This window comes from Suncus etruscus, chromosome 17, assembly GCF_024139225.1.
Source record: "Suncus etruscus isolate mSunEtr1 chromosome 17, mSunEtr1.pri.cur, whole genome shotgun sequence".
NCBI classification, from domain to species: Eukaryota; Metazoa; Chordata; class Mammalia; order Eulipotyphla; family Soricidae; genus Suncus; species Suncus etruscus.
The window spans coordinates 56,956,594-56,974,853 of record NC_064864.1 but is presented as its reverse complement, the minus strand read 5'-3'; the positions used below and the strand labels follow the sequence as shown (position 1 = coordinate 56,974,853).

At 37.9% G+C, this 18,260-nt stretch overlaps 1 protein-coding gene across 1 annotated transcript in view; it reads right to left on the bottom strand.

Moving 5' to 3' along the window:
• PDCD4 (programmed cell death 4) overlaps positions 1-17,711 on the bottom strand; it is a 29,724-nt gene extending 12,013 nt beyond the window's left edge. Inside the window, exons 1-7 of the mRNA XM_049790583.1 lie at positions 17,642-17,711; positions 13,879-13,987; positions 7,305-7,607; positions 5,868-5,962; positions 3,888-4,001; positions 1,578-1,799; positions 407-504 (exon numbers count right to left, since the gene is read on the bottom strand). Of these exons, the coding sequence (XP_049646540.1) occupies positions 407-504; positions 1,578-1,799; positions 3,888-4,001; positions 5,868-5,962; positions 7,305-7,607; positions 13,879-13,921 (875 nt within the window). The 5' untranslated portion in view covers positions 13,922-13,987; positions 17,642-17,711. The remainder of the gene's footprint in view (positions 1-406; positions 505-1,577; positions 1,800-3,887; positions 4,002-5,867; positions 5,963-7,304; positions 7,608-13,878; positions 13,988-17,641) is intronic.
• Positions 17,712-18,260: the final 549 nt, after the last annotated feature.

Sequence of the window (18,260 nt, the reverse complement as noted above, 5' to 3'; positions counted from 1 at the left end):
TGCCCATAATGTCTGATTAAATCAAGTATCACTTCATTAAGAATCCTATGGAGGCCCGGAGAGATAGCACAGCGGCGTTTGCCTTGCAAGCAGCCGATCCAAGGACCAAAGGTGGTTGGTTCGAATCCCGGTGTCCCATATGGTCCCCCGTGCCTGCCAGGAGCTATTTCTGAGCAGACAGCCAGGAGTAACCCCTGAGCACTGCTGGGTGTGGCCCAAAAAACAAACAAACAAAAAAAAGAATCCTATGGAGAGATAGCACAGTGACGTTTGCCTTACAAGCAGCCGATCCAGGACCAAAGGTGGTTGGTTCGAATCCCGGTGTCCCATATGGTCCCAAGTGTAAATAATCCTATAGAATTTATCCTTACTTTAGTAATCTAAATAGGAAAATTAATTTACTTACCTAGCCTGTATACAATCTACCGTTCCTTTGTAACTATCAATATAGGTGTTACATAAAATTCCATCTCCAACAGCTCTAGCAATAAACTGGCCCACCAACTAGAAAAAAGAAAAAACAGCTATATAAAAATATCTAAGTAACCTTTTCTAGGACACCTAAATTATCTAAATAATTAATAATGGTTCTACTGAATGGTCAATATCTAAAACATATTAAAATAATTTGATATTTAAAAAAATTTAAACATCTACTTAGCACCTACTATTTTTTCTTAATATGCATTCCTTCATCTTAATCTTCCAGCACCATCAGAGGGAGTACCCACATCAGTTTTGCTCACTACCAAATCCCTAACATGTTGGACATTGCTTGATATATACCATCTCATCAAAAATACTTAATCAGTAACTTTGAAATAACAAGATGCTAGTTTTTTTGCTGATCTTTTTGTATTTATGTTACAAAATCCAGTAATATGAACTTAACAATAGTTATTTTTGAAGTGTGTATGATGTGAAGAGGGAAACAATTCAAATTCAATCAGAGCTCAGTACTTTATATGGACTACTATGTCATACGAAAGTATCAGAGGACACAAATTAAAATTAATTTATCATAATATATTCCTAATGTTTAGATCTTCCTGCATAATTAAAAACTTTGGTCAAACAAATAGCACACTTTTAGTTTCAGGTCATAAAATCATTTAATGTATCAATGTTATTAAATCTACTAAAATTATGTTTTGAGGGTAGAATTTAAACAACATAACCAGGAATAATCTATTTCCCCTACAATCTATAATAAAAATCATTCTTATTATTTTGGTAATAAACAGTAGTAAGCAAATTATGTGCTCAATTTTAACAATTACTATACTTAATAGCTCATAAAATAACCTATTATATACGAACAAAAGATAAATATGACTTGAAAATTTTAGAGCATGAAGATGGAGTGTGATGGAAGCAAGATATAAATAATAGTATTACAAAAGCCATGTTATAAAAAATATAATAAACTAAAAAAAATAATAAAATGCTAAAGGGTATGGGTAAGAAATAAAGTTCAGTTTTTTCACTAATAAAATTCCAATGAGTATGTATTATTGCTATAATTCAAAGTATTTTCAATGTACACAGAGATTATAAACAAAGAGAGCCATACAAACCTGTGGTGCTCTCGGAGTATCCAGTGCTAATTCAGGTAGATCTTTCAGCAATTTATCAAATGATTTTTCTACATCATTTGTACTCATTACTGTCCCACAGAGGTCAGAAAGAAGCTTAGATGTCATTTCTCTATGACTTGCTTTTCCTTCCAATGCCAAGGACACAGCCAGCACTGGTACTCCACTTTTCATTTCACCAAGATTTAAATCTCTTAGCATTTCCTATTCAAAAAACAAGTTATGTACAATGCAATTTTATTTTAAAAAAATGGTATTTTTATCCATATGTCATTGTATCACTATGAAAATAATCAGAAAAGTTATTTTTGTGGGACAAGATAAGTACATCTTACCTGGTAGACATTGATCAACTGTCAAGCATTAGCTTCTAAGTATCACTAACCTCAAGAACGTAAATTACACTTAAGATATCCAGTTTACTGAACTATTTACTACAGCTAACTTTAGTGTTAAGATTAACTGATCTGTCGTGTAATATTTACAGGTATACTGTTAAGTATTTGTGGAGTTTCAGTTTGCATTATAAGTTATTTTTCTACAAACCTTTGTACAAAAATTTTCTCTACTTTCATGTTTGCTATTTAAATTTCATTTTTTTAGCATTTTAAAAAAATCTTTTGTTTTAGATGGGTAACACCAATGATGTTCAGAGCTTACCCCTGCTCTGTAATCAGGAATTATTCCTGATAGGATTCAAGGGCTATATGCAATGCTAGTGATAGAACACAGAGCTTACCCCTGCTCTGTAATCAGGAATTATTCCTGATAGGATTCAAGGGCTATATGCAATGCTAGTGATAGAACACAGGTCATACAAGGCAAGTACCCTCCCTAACAGCTGTTCCTATCATGGTACCTGTTTTAGCATTTTTAGTTTACTGGCATAACATAGATCATTATGCTTTTTCTGTACAAAGTTAACTGTATCACCACCACCAAAGTGCCAAACACCTTGTATCACTGTCCCTACATCTCTACTTACCTAATTCTTCCCCTTTCTTCTCACCCTGACTTGGTAACCTAGTTCTGTTATCAGAATACACTAATACTGTCCATGTTTTTGTTTTTCCTGTTATATTTAAAATGTTTCAGTTCCTTATTCCAAAGTAAAATTATTGTTGTAAATTCTGGTATAGACTTTTTAATTCCCTACTAAAAATAGCAGTATCTATTTTTTATCATTCAATGCAATGGGTGTTGTTTTGTTATCTATTTTTATGATTTTAATATACAAACCAACCCTTTAGTGAAACAGCTTTATAATATTCATCATATCCAAAACCCAAAAAGAGAATGCTGAGAGGAGATAGAGCTGGAGTAACCAAACTGGAAGTGGAATATTGACGTATAACCCTAAGGACTAAAAAAAAATTTTTTTTTTTGGTTTTTAGGTCACACCCAGCAGTGCTCAGGGACTAAATCCTAACTGAATTCAGCATCCTTTCCCTTCTTTGCGTGAAATATGAGGGAGGAGGTACGCACCTAGTGATGCTCAGAAGCCATGCCTGGCAGTGCTTGGGGGGACTGTATGCAGTGCTAGAATTCAAATAAGGGTTGCAGTCATAGATATACACTAGAAAAGCACCTTAACTTTTAAATATTTGCTCTCCACTCCCTATAATTTCCTCTTTGTTGCAAGTTTTTTTCAAAATATTTAAATAATGACATATATGCAACAGGGTGCCAGAACTATTTTCAGTGTTTTTTTTTTCTAACCCATTTTATAATCTTCATGAAATCTACTTCAACAAATAACTCATTGCCTTAAAGCAAGATACCCATCATATCTAAAATTCACTTCAATCATCTTACACTAACACCCAAACATCTTAAGTGGTTCAGAAATCATCTCCATTTTATGCTTCCATAATACTCTGAGCATAACAGCGCTTAATTAACAGAGTAAATCATTTGTTTTGTGCTGCATTTCCAAGGTAAGAGGTTTCCAACAGACCTTGCCTAAGAGAACCTAAATCATTCCATATAACAGAATTTTTCATATTCTGAGTTTAGTAATTCATTAACTTATTTCCTTCAAGTGAGCTCAATCATGTAAGAATGACCCATTACTACAAACACCTCCAAAATACATATCCTAAATAATGTGTATATTCAAATCAAATTTGAAGCTACCAAACTTTACACTAGCATTTTGATCCATTTTTATTAGTCAAAATCAACTACACAAAAGGCTTAATCTATCCAAGATCCTTCTATGAAGGCTTTTAATAATGCTTTTGAGTTTTCTTTCCTATATGAAGCAAACCATATTAGCAACTTTAAACCTACCGCAACTTCATTAGTATCTCCATGCTCAAAATATTCCTGTATGATTGGTGTTAAGGTCTTCTCAAATGCCCTTTCATCCAAAGGCAAAACTACAGTTTCATAAACACAGTTCTCCTAGGAAGGGAAAGGAAAGTTATACATTTAATGAGCAAATAGTCACATAAATTGAAGCTGCTCTATAATTTGTTTTACAAGTGGTTAGTAATCCTTGTTGGGGTGAGATCATGACTATATATATACTTTGATCACATATAAAAATAGAATCTATGTCACTGCTCTTTTGAAAAATCTAAATAAAGCAACATACAGATTAGAACTATTAGCAGCAAGCGTAATTTACCCCCAATATCCTCATATCTTATTCCATTTTCATCTCTATCACAAAACCATCTTTCAATGAACAGAAAACAATCAGGTGATTTTCTGCCATACTTAATATTTTCAATAAAGTGACTTTTTCAAAAATGAAGCAGGAACCAAAACTTTCAAGATTTCAAAAAATTTGTAAAAACAAAATTAATGTTGAGGTGATTTTTAAAAAGATAAAGATCTTACTAAAAAACATTATTTGACTAAAACTTCAGAAAGATCTAAATATTCATTAATATATTCCTCCTCTGCAAAAAGACCCAAAATGTTAATATACAACTTGCCTTCTTTCAACAACATGTTTGAAATACTATATATTAAAAAAGAACACTTACTGATATCCTATAGTACATGACATCCAACTGGTTTTAATGTATACTATTTCATGTACTCTTAAAAATATTCCTATTACCGCATTGAGTATTAGACGACCAGAGTATAAGACAACCCCCTCAATTTTACCCTAAAAACTGGGAAAACTTAGTAACTAGAGTATAAGCCGAGGTGGAAAATGCAGTAACCACTGGTAAATTTCAAAAATAAAAATATATACCCAAAACAATTACAATAATTGAGGAATCAATAGGTTAAATGTTTTTCAATAGTTATTGATAAAGAAAAACTGTAAACTAACAATAACTTTATTAAAATAAAGTGCAGAAAACCATAGTTTAACAGGTAATCAAGCTAAATCACAAAGGTTTAAAATCCTTCAAAACTGGATTCCTCCTCCTCCTCGTCATCTGTATGTTCAAACAGAGCTTCAGCTGTATCTGATGTGAAGATATCTGCATAGACACTGTCATCATCACTGAGTTCACAGATATCATCACCACTGCTGCCAGTCTCATAAAAGGCGCAGAATATAGTGGGTTAAATAGTTCAGTGGCACACAGTTCAGTTCAGCCACCTACCTCTTCAGCTCAGACTCGACTTGTGCACTGAGCAGAAGCACCACCCCCTCCAGCAGACAGCAAGAGATGACTGGAGACTACGTGCATTTGATTAATCAAATAACCTGTGTGACCCGAGTATAAGCTGAGTTCGGGTTTTTCGGCACAAAATTTGTGCTTATACGCAAGGATATAAGGTAGTTAAAAGTTGATAAAGACATGTATTAAAATACACAATAAAAGTAATAAAGTCAGAAAGATAATCAGAATGAGCATTACCTTGCATGCTTAAGGCCCTAAACTCAAGCTCTGGCTCTGCATGCTCTCGATAGCACCAGAAGAAAATGACCCTAATGGCACCCAGTACAATCACACCCTCACTGCCAGGCAGACTACTGCTAGGAATAGCCTCAAGTCCCAGAACAGTGCTGAGGATCATGATGTGCCAGAAATCAAACTCAGATCTTGTAGATGCAAAAGCTTTACTATATCATTAGATTTTTAAAATGTAAAAACACGGAAAGGAGAGACATAGTAAGCAGCCAAGACACTTGCTTACATGCATCCCACCCAGGTTCAATTTTCAGTACCACTAATGGTTCTCCCCCAACCCAAGCTCCGCCAGGAGTGATCCCTAAGTGCAGAGCTAGTTGTAAGAACAGGACATCAACAAATTTGCCCCCCCCCCCCAAAAAAAAAAAAAAAGTAAAACACATACCTGATCATCATCATAGTTAGGATCTTTCACGTCCACTTCCTCCACATCATATACCTGTCCTGGTGTACCCCAAACACCTTTGCCTCCTGCACCACCTGAAATGTTTAAAAATGAGATAAAAGTAAATTCACAGTGCCTAATTTTACTTTCAAATGAAATATGAAATGATTCAACATGTCCAGATGTCAAATAGCAAAAACATAATTTCTAGTTATAGTTTTCAGGTGAGTTAGTTATAACTTTGAGACTAATCCTACCAGGATCAATTAGACAAGGAAAGGGATTCAGAAGTATATACAACATTGTTTTCCAGAGGACAGCGCAATAGGACAGTGGGTAGGGCACCTGTCTTGCATTGCAGTGAGCCGAGTTCTATCCCTGACAACAAATATAGTATCCCTTATCACTCCAGGAGTGACCCCTGAGCACAAAGTCAGCAGTAAATCCTGAGTACCATTGGATAGCCAAAAAAAAAGGGGGGGGGGCAAAATGTTTAATAAATAGGTAAAGGAAGATAATGATGTTTTATGAATTATGATTTTTCTATCGCTACTTGTAGATGATTCCCTGGAACATGCTACCAGCACTGCTGAGTATAAACTGTGTACCCTCAGCACCCCTGGGCCCCCAGAACTTCCAGGTGGACTTTCAACAACAACTAAGAAGTGAAAGATTAACAACTAGAAGTGTTTAATAGAATGTTTAATAGAAGTGATAAATAACAACTAGAAGTAAAAGATAAAAGTTCAATTCAAAAACTAAATTGGGGCTGAAGTGAAAGCAAAGCAGGTAGGGTGTTTGCCTTGGACACGGCTGATCCAGATTCAAACCTGGGAATCCCGTATGGTCCTCCAAGCCTGCCAGGAGTGATTTCTGAGAACCATCAGGTGTGATCCAAAAACAAACAAAAAATCGAACAAAAATTACTCAGTGTCAGAGCGATACAAAGCACTTGCCTTGCATATGAACAATTTGGGCTTGATCCCCAGAACCCAGAACTCTTGTTCCCCAGAGCACCACCAGGAATGATCTCCAAGTGCAAAGTCAGAAGCAACCCCTAGTAAGCACTGCCAGCATCCCTCCCACCCCACACACAAAAAAATACAACTATATTACTCAAAAATGCTCATCTTAAAAATGAGATGGTTCATATACACATACCACGTAATAATATATACACAAGTCATAATACCTTTTACTATTATCTTTTAAATTTCTTGTTCCTACTACAGCAAAATTGTAGTACAAGAAATAGACTATTATACTTTTCCCCACTTGTTTCTTTCCCCTTTTTTTGGGGGGGGGGAGGGTATCCACACCCGGTGGCATTCAGAAATCACTTCTGGCTTAGGGGACCATATGGGACGCCAGGGGACCAAACAGAGAGGTCCGTCCTGGGTCAGTCCACTTGTTTCTTTGGTCATGAAATATACAAACCTTTCTTTGGTAGTCCCCTTCCTTTCCCAGATCTGGATCGTCTATCTAGTAACCTTCCCTTGGGACTGGTTGGCACAGTTACTCCACTTCTAAGGACTTCACTTCCATTGTCACTGACAGAATCGCCTCTGCCGGAGTCCCGAGATGAGTTTTTCCTCAGTCGCCTTTTTGCTTTGGCATTAATTCTAGCTTCATTAATGGAGGTTACTGAAATCCAATTTCCATTTATCTCATTCTTTATTTCTTCGGTTCCAGCATTTTCTTCATCACCAGAAAAGAGAGAGTCACTTAAATTATCAGGATCTTAAAGAGGAAAATAAAGAAAATTTTAAGTATTTTAATCGTCCAGGGGTCCTCAAACTTTTTAAACAGGGGGCCAGTTCACTGTCCCTCAGACCATTGGAGGGTCTGACTATAGTAAAAACAAAACTTATGAACGAATTCTTATGAACACTGCATATATCTTATTTTGCAATGAAGAAACAAAGCAGATACAAATACAATATGTGGCCCACGGGCCATAGTTTGAGGACCACTGGCTAGACCAAATATAGTCTTACTAGATTGACCACAGGACAAACAGAATTATTTTTCCTATTATCTTAAAAATCAAATTAAAGCATTGTTTGTTTTGTTTTAACTTTTGAGCCACACTTGGCAGTGTTCAGGGGTTACTTCTAGCTCTGCACTCAGAAACCACTACTGGCACGCTGGGGAAACATAGAATGTCAGGGATCAAACCTGGGTCTGCTGTATGCAAGGCAACTGTCATATCCACTGTGCTATTGCTCTGGCTCCTAAAGCATTAAGTTCTCATGAGCTAAAAGAAGAGTTAACCCATTGAAGATTGGAAGAAAAAAAATCTCAAAAGAAGAGATATAAACTAGTATTTATAGGATGTTTACTCCATCAGACATCACTGGGCATTTTGTGATTTCACCATAAGTCTGATAATTATTAAGTCTTTTATACAGATAAGAAAACTGAAGTTGTATTTAAATAACTTGACAAACATCTCAAAATCAAACACAGACATTTAGGAAAAATGTATTACTGGTCCAAAAAGTTTAAAAGGCTTTTAGCATATAATCAACTGTCATTATTGATGTTTTAATCATTGCAAGATAAACTTTATAGAGTCTGAAGGGAATAGTTCAGTAGCAAAAAAAAAAAAAAAAAAAAAAAACAGGGCTTGTTTCTCAGGCATGAGGACCACAAGTTCAAACACTGGTGCTGCCCAACTGCAAGGAGTTCAACAGCTCTGCTGTTTAGGATCCAGGACAGCAATGAAGAGTACTGATCTCTGGTCCTCTAAAGCTAGGTGTGGCTAAGGAGCACAAATAAAAAATTAAATGTAAACACTGTGATCCAGTGTGGCTCTAGTGGGCCCCAAATCAGAACCAACACAAGTATCACAATAAAACAGTTATTACCAGTGGCAAGCACCAAGGCTAAGTGTGTGAGCTCCACAACCAATATACTATGTGTCATCCTCAGTAATAACAACAAAGGTAGTAAAAAGATATCACTTAATCACTCCCCCTATAATTCCTATTAGTGGCCATCCTAGAAAACTGCTTTATCCTCAATAAGATAAAGATCTTTTACATTATTCCCTAAATGACAGCAATGCATTTGCAGTCCCCAATTGCCAATCCTCACTGACCTTCAGGTATCAAGTTCCCACTGCATATGTAATTTAAGTCTTCTTCCATGAAAAATTTCCCAACAACTCTAGTCTCAGTAAGACTAATGCTCACATTCATTTGCTACATCATCAGATATATTTCTTTTTTTATTTAACAGCAGCCCTGCTCCTTCAACTAAAAGAGACATCATGGTTCTCAATATTGCTGTTAAGATGCCTGGAAATCAGGACTTCAAGCAAAACATTATACCAAGAAAGCAGATACTAAATCAAATCATTTTATTCTGCATTAGTTGGATTTCTTTTCTCACCAATGCCTAACAAAAGTGTAATAAAAGAACAACACTTAAGGGGTTGGAGCAATAGCACAGTAGTAAGGCATTTGCCTTGAATGTGGCCAACCTGGGATGGACCCTGGTTCAATTCCCAGCATCCCATATGGTCCCCTGAGCCTGTCAGGGGCGATTTCTGAGCAAAGAGTCAGCTGGGTGTGTATTAAAAAAAAAAAAAAAAAAAAAAAAAGAACAACACTAAGAAACAACCAGGTCCATCTATCCTCAGCACCTAGCAAGCATCCTTATATTATCAGATCAAGTACCCATCCAGATCTTTGGAAAAACTTAGTTTTCCTAGAATTTTTCTAGAAATTTCAAAAATCTGTCTAAAAACTAATAAAACTAATAACTAGATGGCACTAGGACAGTGTTTTGTTCATTATGGCTAACTCAAATAGAAGCAATGTTGTTCAATATTTTAATCTCCAATGTAATTCATTATCATATGACAAATCTTATTACATAAATCTTAAAATGTTTGAAACGCATTCAAATTTTTTAAATTTTAAATCAACCTATAAAAAAGTTAAGCCTTTACAATTCTTAACAAAAGTATAAAGGAAACAAACACTGTAGTAGTCATCAATCTCACAAATAGCCTCCCTGCCTTCACTCTTAATACATTCTCCATATTGTGGTTCTTTTCAAAATTGTGCCCCACTGGAAGGCTTTTAAAGATATACCTACTAGATGAAACTTAAATGTAAACTGATTACCTTATAATTTATGGCCCTTCACGATTTTGTTCCTACTTGTATCACTATAATTGAATTTACTTAGACTTGATATCATAGGGGATTCATTTGAAAGAGGAATATGGAATATATCTAACTAGATCAACTAAAAAATATTATACCAATTCAATCACAAACTAGTAACTGGCAGAAATAATGCACTTTTAAAGAAAAGGTGTTTTTTAAGAGTTTAAAGAATAGTGAAACATCTTAAAAACATTTAGACTAGAAAAAGAAACTGGAGGGGCTGGAGCAATAGCACGAGGGTAGGGCATTTGCCTTGCACGTGGCAGACCTGGACAGACCCGGGTTCGATCCCCAGCATCCCATATGGTCCCCAAAGCCTGCATTAGAGATTTCTGAGTGCAGAGCCAGGAGTAACCCCTGAGTGCTGCCAGATGTGACCCAAAAAGAAAAAAGAAAAAGAAAAAAAGGATACTGGAGTTAGGAAACTGTTTTTAGGACATCATCCTAACTATAATCATAGCTAAACTACTAGGACTACTAATAGAAGTAGTGGTCATAGCAGTACTACTACTGTCATTATCACTTATGGTTACTTACTAGACACCATGTTCAATGCTAGCACTTCAGATATATGATCTATAGGCATTGTAAAACTCTTATTTACCGTGTTACAAATCGAAAATATTTCAAAGAAAGGTGTATATTTTAAAAGATTATGACCAATATCAAACCCATACTTGAATTTCAGATGACTGTAACTAGAGAAAATACAAACCTAGAGTGGAGTGGTGGCAGATAAAGACAGGGTAAATAAGGGTATAAATATAAAGAGGAGAAAAATAAAGATTAAGAGGAAAGAAGATCCAAGATTAGAAAAACAGAAGGAATTTCAAGAGTAGGTAGTTAAAACTTTAAACATCTACAAAAAAAACCCAAAAACATCTACCATATTTTCCAGCATATAAGACAATCGGGTGTATAAGACAACCCCCTAATTTTACAGTTAAAACATACGCTTAGGCCTATATTCACTGTATAAGACAGAATGTTCCTGTGCTGCAACTGTATGTTCCACAGTGAGCCAATCACAACAAGCAAAGGTTCAAAGGTTATACTACAATAGACTTCCTCTTTGACTCTGGCCAATCTGAGCAGGCTTTTTACACTGTAGATTCCAGTACAGAACATTGTGTAATTTGCATGCATAAAAAGACTGATTGGATTGGCTGTGTTAGAGGCAGTCCAAGCAGCCTTGCAGTGACTGGTGCAGGATTGAGTTGGAAAATTCGATTTGTGGCAATATCCAGACGATTTTTGTTTAGCAGCATATCGAAACGTTTTTCAGGATTTACTCGGCATATAAGACAACCCCCGATTTTCGGTTGACTTTTTCTTGTTTCAAAAGTTGTCTTATACGCTGGAAAATACGGTATCTATAACATACTGCTTTTGTATTCTATAATTAAGACAAACCACCAAATTTATTCAAAAGATAAGTAACTTAGAAATATAATAAAAAGTAAATATAATAAAATGCTTTAGCTACCCTTGAAATAAAATTCAAGTTAATCATATTTTCCACTTGATTTCCTTCAACTATTATAACAAATTTCAAAAATATAATTCTTTGCAGCAGCACATATATACTTTTATACATCAAATCTTATAAATCTAAAAAAACTAAGAGATTAACATTCAAAAAAAATTTAATTCTTAGGCCTAAAGCTTGCAAATGTTTATAACTTACTATTTTTTATTTTGCTATTTATTCTCATCTAAATTTAGGGTGTCATAACAAATATAATCTGACCAAGAAAACTAATGTTGAAAACTTTTAAAACCTGAGTACAGAATGTGGTGACTTCAAAATCATTTCAACTGTGCTCTCTTTTCCCTTTTCCAAATTCTGTGACATTAAAATAGTAAGAAACTGAATTTCTATTACCCAAGTTTTAGACAATCACATTTTCTATTACTGGCATCCACCGAGTGGAAAAATTATGTCAGCACATTTTCTTTTGTATAAATGTTTAACACATAGATGGTCTTAAACCTAACAATAAATTTAAAGGGAATTTACACCCATTTTTATACATAAGATTGAAGATCAGAGCAAATAACCTACCTCACCAAAATAACAGAGTCGATTACAAGCTAGAGTCAGTGCAGCAATACTATTTGACATGAACTATTTGCTACAGGAAGATTTTATTACAAGCAGAATTTGTCTTTTAGGCTCATTCACCTACTGAAGGACAGTTAAGTATTTTAAAGCATTACTGATTAGGAGCAAATAGAACAGGTTAGAAGTCAGAAAACAGTATAAAATTTAGAATCATACTGTGTACTAAAATTACAATTTAACCATTTATATAATTTTAAATTTCCTTTCGGTTATATTAAGCAATATAAGTATTATATTAAGCAATAAAAGGGGTTGGAGAGAGCACATTGGTAGGGAACTTGCCTTACACAGAGCAAACCAGGATCACCCCCAGCACCACATATGGTTCCCCCCAAAGTCCTGGCAAGAGTGAGCCGAGTGCAGAGCCAGGAGGAAATCCTTAGCACCACCAGGAAAATACAAAACAAAAAAATGGAAAATAAACAAGGGAAAGGAAAAGCACAAGTCAGCAATAGTACAGTAACCCGGGTTCCATCCCCAGAACTCCATACACTAACAGGCGTATGACATAAATCCAGAGCACTACCAGGAATAACCCTAAATAGAGACTCAGGAGTAAGCACTAAACGCCACTATGTGTGGCCCAAAAACAAATTTAAAAATGTATAGCAGGAGACAGAGAGACAGTTTAAAGGTTAAGGTGTTTGTCCAGTGCGTAACTGCTTCTGTGACCCTGGTTCAAATCTCAGTACCACACTGGTCCCTAGAGTAACACAGGTATGGCGCTACCTCTATGAAGCAGATATAAGGCCCATTTATAATCCTAAAATACAAGTACTTATTTAGCTATCGTGTAAAACAGCACAGAAATAATCATCATTTTTGTGGTAATTTTTCCAAATAGACTTTTCTAACATTTTGTATTTGGTTTTTTGTTTTATTTTGTTTTTGTTTTTTAGATCACACCCGGCAGCGCTCACAATTACTCCTGGCCTTACGCTCAGAAATCACTCCTGGCAGACTCGGGGGACCATATGGGATGCCGGGATTTGAACCACCATCCTTCTGCATGCAAGGCAAACACCCTACCTCAATGCTATCTCTCCGGTCCCTGTAAATCAGGTTTGTTACTATGACAGTTTCAACTTCCAACTGTCTTTTCAGATTAAAGAAAACTGATAAACAATAGTGAATTAGTCATTTAAAAAGTACTAAAATTAAAATATAATTAATATATTTTGGGCCAGAGAGGTAGCACAGTGGGTAGGGTACTTTCCTCACATGTGACTTTACAGGGTTCAATCTCCAGCATCCCATATAGTCCTCCAAGCATCGCCAAGCATAGATTTCTGAGTGCAAAGCCAGAAGTAATGCCTGAGCATTGCTGGATGTGGCCCAAAAAAAGAATTTTCCTAAAAGTCACAAATCTTATTTTTTAATGACCTATTCTATTATAGCTAAGATTTTTTCCCTTTGATCACTATCATGGAGGCCATTCCCCAAGATGGTAAGTGCAGGAGTCACACTAGCACTGGGGATAGAACCTTAAACATGCAAGACAAGTGCTCTCTTAATTGAGTCACATCTCTGCTCCTAAGAACAATGTTTTGTACATTAAAATGGCAACACATTTAATAACATATTAATAACATTAAATAAATAAATAAAATAATACTTAATAATTTTTGTAAATCCTGGTATGGCCTGAAATGTGATGAGGAAACAATCAAGGTTAAATAAAAGTATTTCTTTAAGAAATACTTACCTGTGGGGTTTACATTCAGTATCTGCTCATTTTCTATATCCATTGTTCCTTAATTTCACTTGCACTGATTAAATTACCAAAATTGGAAGTATTCCTTCAGGATCTATTTCTTAAAAAAAAAAAAAGAAAAAGAAAACAAAACTGTTTCAGTATTTTTCAAGCTGACATAATTAAGGTAAATAAATTCACTTAATAACACAATGAAGGGAGCACAAAGACAGCTTATCCTAATTAGCATTTTTCTCATTTTTCTTGATAAGTTTGTGTCCAAAGAAAGTTCTTTCATTTATATGTACCAAAGCATACCTTCTTTCAACTTGAAATTTTTAAAAAATGTACTTTCTATACCATTATTTCAAGTTAAAAGAATACAGAAGTACTCCAACATTCAGGAATAGCAGGCCTCATGATTATCTGACATAAATCTTGGATAGATTCCTACCAAAGTTATAAAGAAAAAAAAAAAAAACACAGTTTACCTTAACTAAGAGTATCATATTTTCTTTTTTTTTTTTTTTTTTTTTTTTTTGGTTTTTCGGGCCACACCCGTTTGGTGCTCAGGGGTTACTCTAAGGGCTAAGCACTCAGAAATTGCCCCTAGCTTGGGGGGACCATATGGGATGCCGGGGATCGAACTGCGATGCTTCTTTGGCTAGCGCTTGTAAGGCAAACACCTTACCTCTAGCGCCACCTCACCGGTCCCACTGAAGACATATTTTCAATCCTATCAGCTAGGTATATAGAATTACTACAATAAAACTTGAAACTGGAAAATTGTTATTTTCTCTAGCAAGTTTATTTATAACTTGAAGAAAATCATTTTACATTCTTACATGTAAGAAAAGAAATGTATCTCAATTTTTTATAACTTCGCTTTAAAATGACCAAAATTAGTAATGCTGGAAAATTCTGATTAAATCAGTTTCTTGACTATTGACTTAGTGATAAAAATCCAGTAGTTTTAATAAAACTATGAAAATACTGTTATTACCAGAAAACTATTACCAGAACATATAACCAAGTATTTCAGAATCCGTCTGTAAATATTTTCCAAATGGGACTTTAGAGCAGTTGCAAGCATGGTCAGAATATTCCAAAGGGGACAGAGGTAAAAATCTACTGGGGCAGAATCCAGGCCCAAGGTGAGAGGGGGACCACAAAAAAGAAGGTCCAAAAGGGTGGCACAATGGGAAAACGATTAAGAAACTTTGTTTTAAACTACCTAAATATCTGATTAGGTCATACAGGTTAGCTATAGATCCTTTCTGTTACTTATAACCATTTCATTAGCAGTATATGTTCTTTTAAGATATAAAATGTTCAAATTAGGATATATGATGCTTCCTAAGGACTCAATGGTGAAAACTGATTTTTATTTCCTCCGATATATATTTAATACATTGTAAGTGTATGTAATTATTTTGGAATAAAGTATAACTTATGAAAAAATTATTTAATGAAATATTCCTCAAGATACTGTGATATCATATTGCTTCAGAGGTTAAATAAATGAGGTTGTATTCCAATTCACTTTCAAATGCTATTTGTTTACAATAAACATGCATGTCGTTCTATATAAATACGTTCCAAATAATTTGTTAGGATTTCAGGAGAAGCTTAAAAATATACTGAGATCTAAACACATATATGAACAAAATTAGTTTAAAGACAGTGTCTTCCTTCACTGAAAATGTCACTTCAATAGTGAATTCCATGTTATAGTAAAGCAATAATGTTTCAAGCTAGAATAACATTTGAAATATTTTTTGGGGGGTCACACCCAGCGGTACTCAGGGGTTACACCTGGCTGTCTGCTCAGAAATAGCTCCTGGCAGGCACGGGGGACCCTATGGGACACCGGGATAGGAACCAACCACCATTGGTCCTGGATTGGCTGCTTGCAAGGCAAACACCACTGTGCTATCTCTCCGGGCCCGAAATATTTTTCTTAATGTAGATACAATTTTCAAAGAACAGATTCGCCGTAGCACCTGGCTAATAAAAGGGGGAAATGATCCTGTTTATAAAGCCCTATGTAATTTAAAAAACAACTCGTGCACTATTTCAAGCACGTCTCAGAATAATCTTTAGGTTGGCACTTTACCTCTGCACACCAAAAGATAGATTCAGAAAAGGAGGCAATCTAAAACAAGTGCTCATTTGGAGAACCAGCAGTAGAGCTCCTATCTAAATGAAGTACTATGGCAAGTTATAAATATTTCACAGAAGGATTTTGTAAGAGCTGAGAAGCTAGCTTGCCAAAACATACGTTTTATTGTGCATCAAAATTATAAATATTGCTTTTCAAATACTAAATAGTTGTTTGAAACTAGTACTGAGAAGATACCCAAGATTATTGATATATATAACTTAAAGTCAAGCATTGTTTTCATTTGTTCATTTGTCCATTTGTCCATAGGAAATATACAATCATAAGAGTCAAATCACCAAGACATGCCACAAAAGAGAGCGCCTCATCTCATCTCCCGTCCCCCTCCTAATTTCCTCCACAAATTTTATTTCCTGAAATAGACTTTACCAACCACTTCAACGTTGGGGGAAGTGGGGATCATGCTTAGGACTTGCGTTCACTAAAAGATGACTAGTCTGCATGTCCAGAACGACCATCCCATCGCAGCTCATTAGAGGAAACTGAAAATGAGCTCAAATGCAAAACGATGCAAAGTGGGCACTACAGAGAAACATCCAAAGAGCCCTTTAGCTGTTTGGCATTCGGAGCAATTGTTTTTTCCTATGACACCAGAAAAGAAAAAGAAAAAAGAAAAACCAATCAACTAGAATGCAAAGCTGTCTGCTGCAAGAGGAAGGGATTTAATAAATGGATCTGGAAAGCAGGCTGAAGTCTCTGCCGGAATCAAGTCTCTTTACGGGGCATACATACATCTGCAGGGGGGCCTCCCGTTTTAAAAGCAGAGAAGGTGGGGTTTCACTAGCAGGCCCAGGAGGGGATCCTAAGAGCAGAGCAAAGCAGATAAAAGTCAACGCGGGCCAGAAACTTCATTTCCTCCCACTCCAGGCTGCCACATTGTGTACCTCGCCTTCCTCGCCTCGGGAACCCCTCCACACCCGGCGGGGGGGGGGGGTGTCACACGAAGGATCTGGGGGGGACCCCCGCCGAGGCTCCGTGTACAATGAGAAAGATGAGAAAGCAAGCTTTTGCAAAGGGGGTGGAAGCAAACCCTAGAAGCAAGCGAGCCCCGTTGGGCGGCATTGCACACTGACAGGGGCCCCGCGTCTTTGTTTCCCGGGCGGAGCGAGAGGCAGATCAAGCCCAGGGGGAAGAAGGGGAGCCCGACAGACACCCCACTCCCTGAGGGGGCTTCCCCGCGAGGCCGCCGACCTGCCTGCCCGGGCGTGTCCGGGGTTCGAGGCGCGCCTTCCTCGCAGGGTTTCCAGTCAAAACGCCCGCTCCCGAAATTACACAGGAAAGACGCAGCCGCAGCGGGGCCCCCCGAAAGCTGGGGGCGCCCCCACTCCACCGGGATCCGGGTGCGCGGGAGGGGGCGGGGAACGGGGGCCGCTGCCCCCAGCCCTCCCACGCCCGGGCGTTGGCATGGGGGGTCTGTGAGGATCCCCGAGCGCCAACCGGGCATTGCGGCCCCCGGACCCCGCCAGGCGTCCCGGAGCCTCCACGCCCCCTCCCCCGCCCAACGTGCGCAGCCTCTGAGGAGAACTCGCGCTCCCGGGAGAGCGGCGCCAGGCCCCGCGACGGGCTGAGAGGGTCGGTACTGCCGGTACTGACCCCCCTTGGGTCGCAGCCGCCTCGGTCCGCCCCGTCCAGGTGCCGGGTTCGCCGGTTCCGACTCGGCTCCTCAGCTCCTCTCCTCAGCTCCGCCGCCGCCGCCGCCGCCGCCTCCCTCGGAGCGTCTGCGGCTCCGCTCTCGCTCTGTTTGTTTTTGTTTTGTTCTACCCAGTAACACGGGGGCGAGAGGGCGGCGCTGATTGGCCAGGACCCGCAGGCGGGCTGGCCAATCGGAGCGCTGCAGCGAGGCTGAGGAGAAAAAAAAAGGTGAGGAAGTGAAACGTGGAAACCTGCAGGGCAGGGGAGCGGGGCGGCGCGTGCGCACTGGCAGCCGAGCCCGGCTGGAGCTGGAGCTGGAGCTGGAGCTGGAGCGGGGCGGGAAGCTGCAATGGGGGACGGTGGGAGGCTGGAGGCGGGAGGGGATGGGGAACGTGGACGGAAGGGCTCTGCTGGAGGAGCCCGGTTGAGGCGGAAGCTATCTTTCTTGAGCCTCACGGGGCTGGCAGCAAGCTGTGCTGAATCAAAAGTTTTTTGAGTTTCCTGAGGGGTTTTTCACCTCCTCACTCCCTCCCCGGACTCTCTCTCCTGGGACAATCATCTCAGTCTTTCTAGTGCTTTC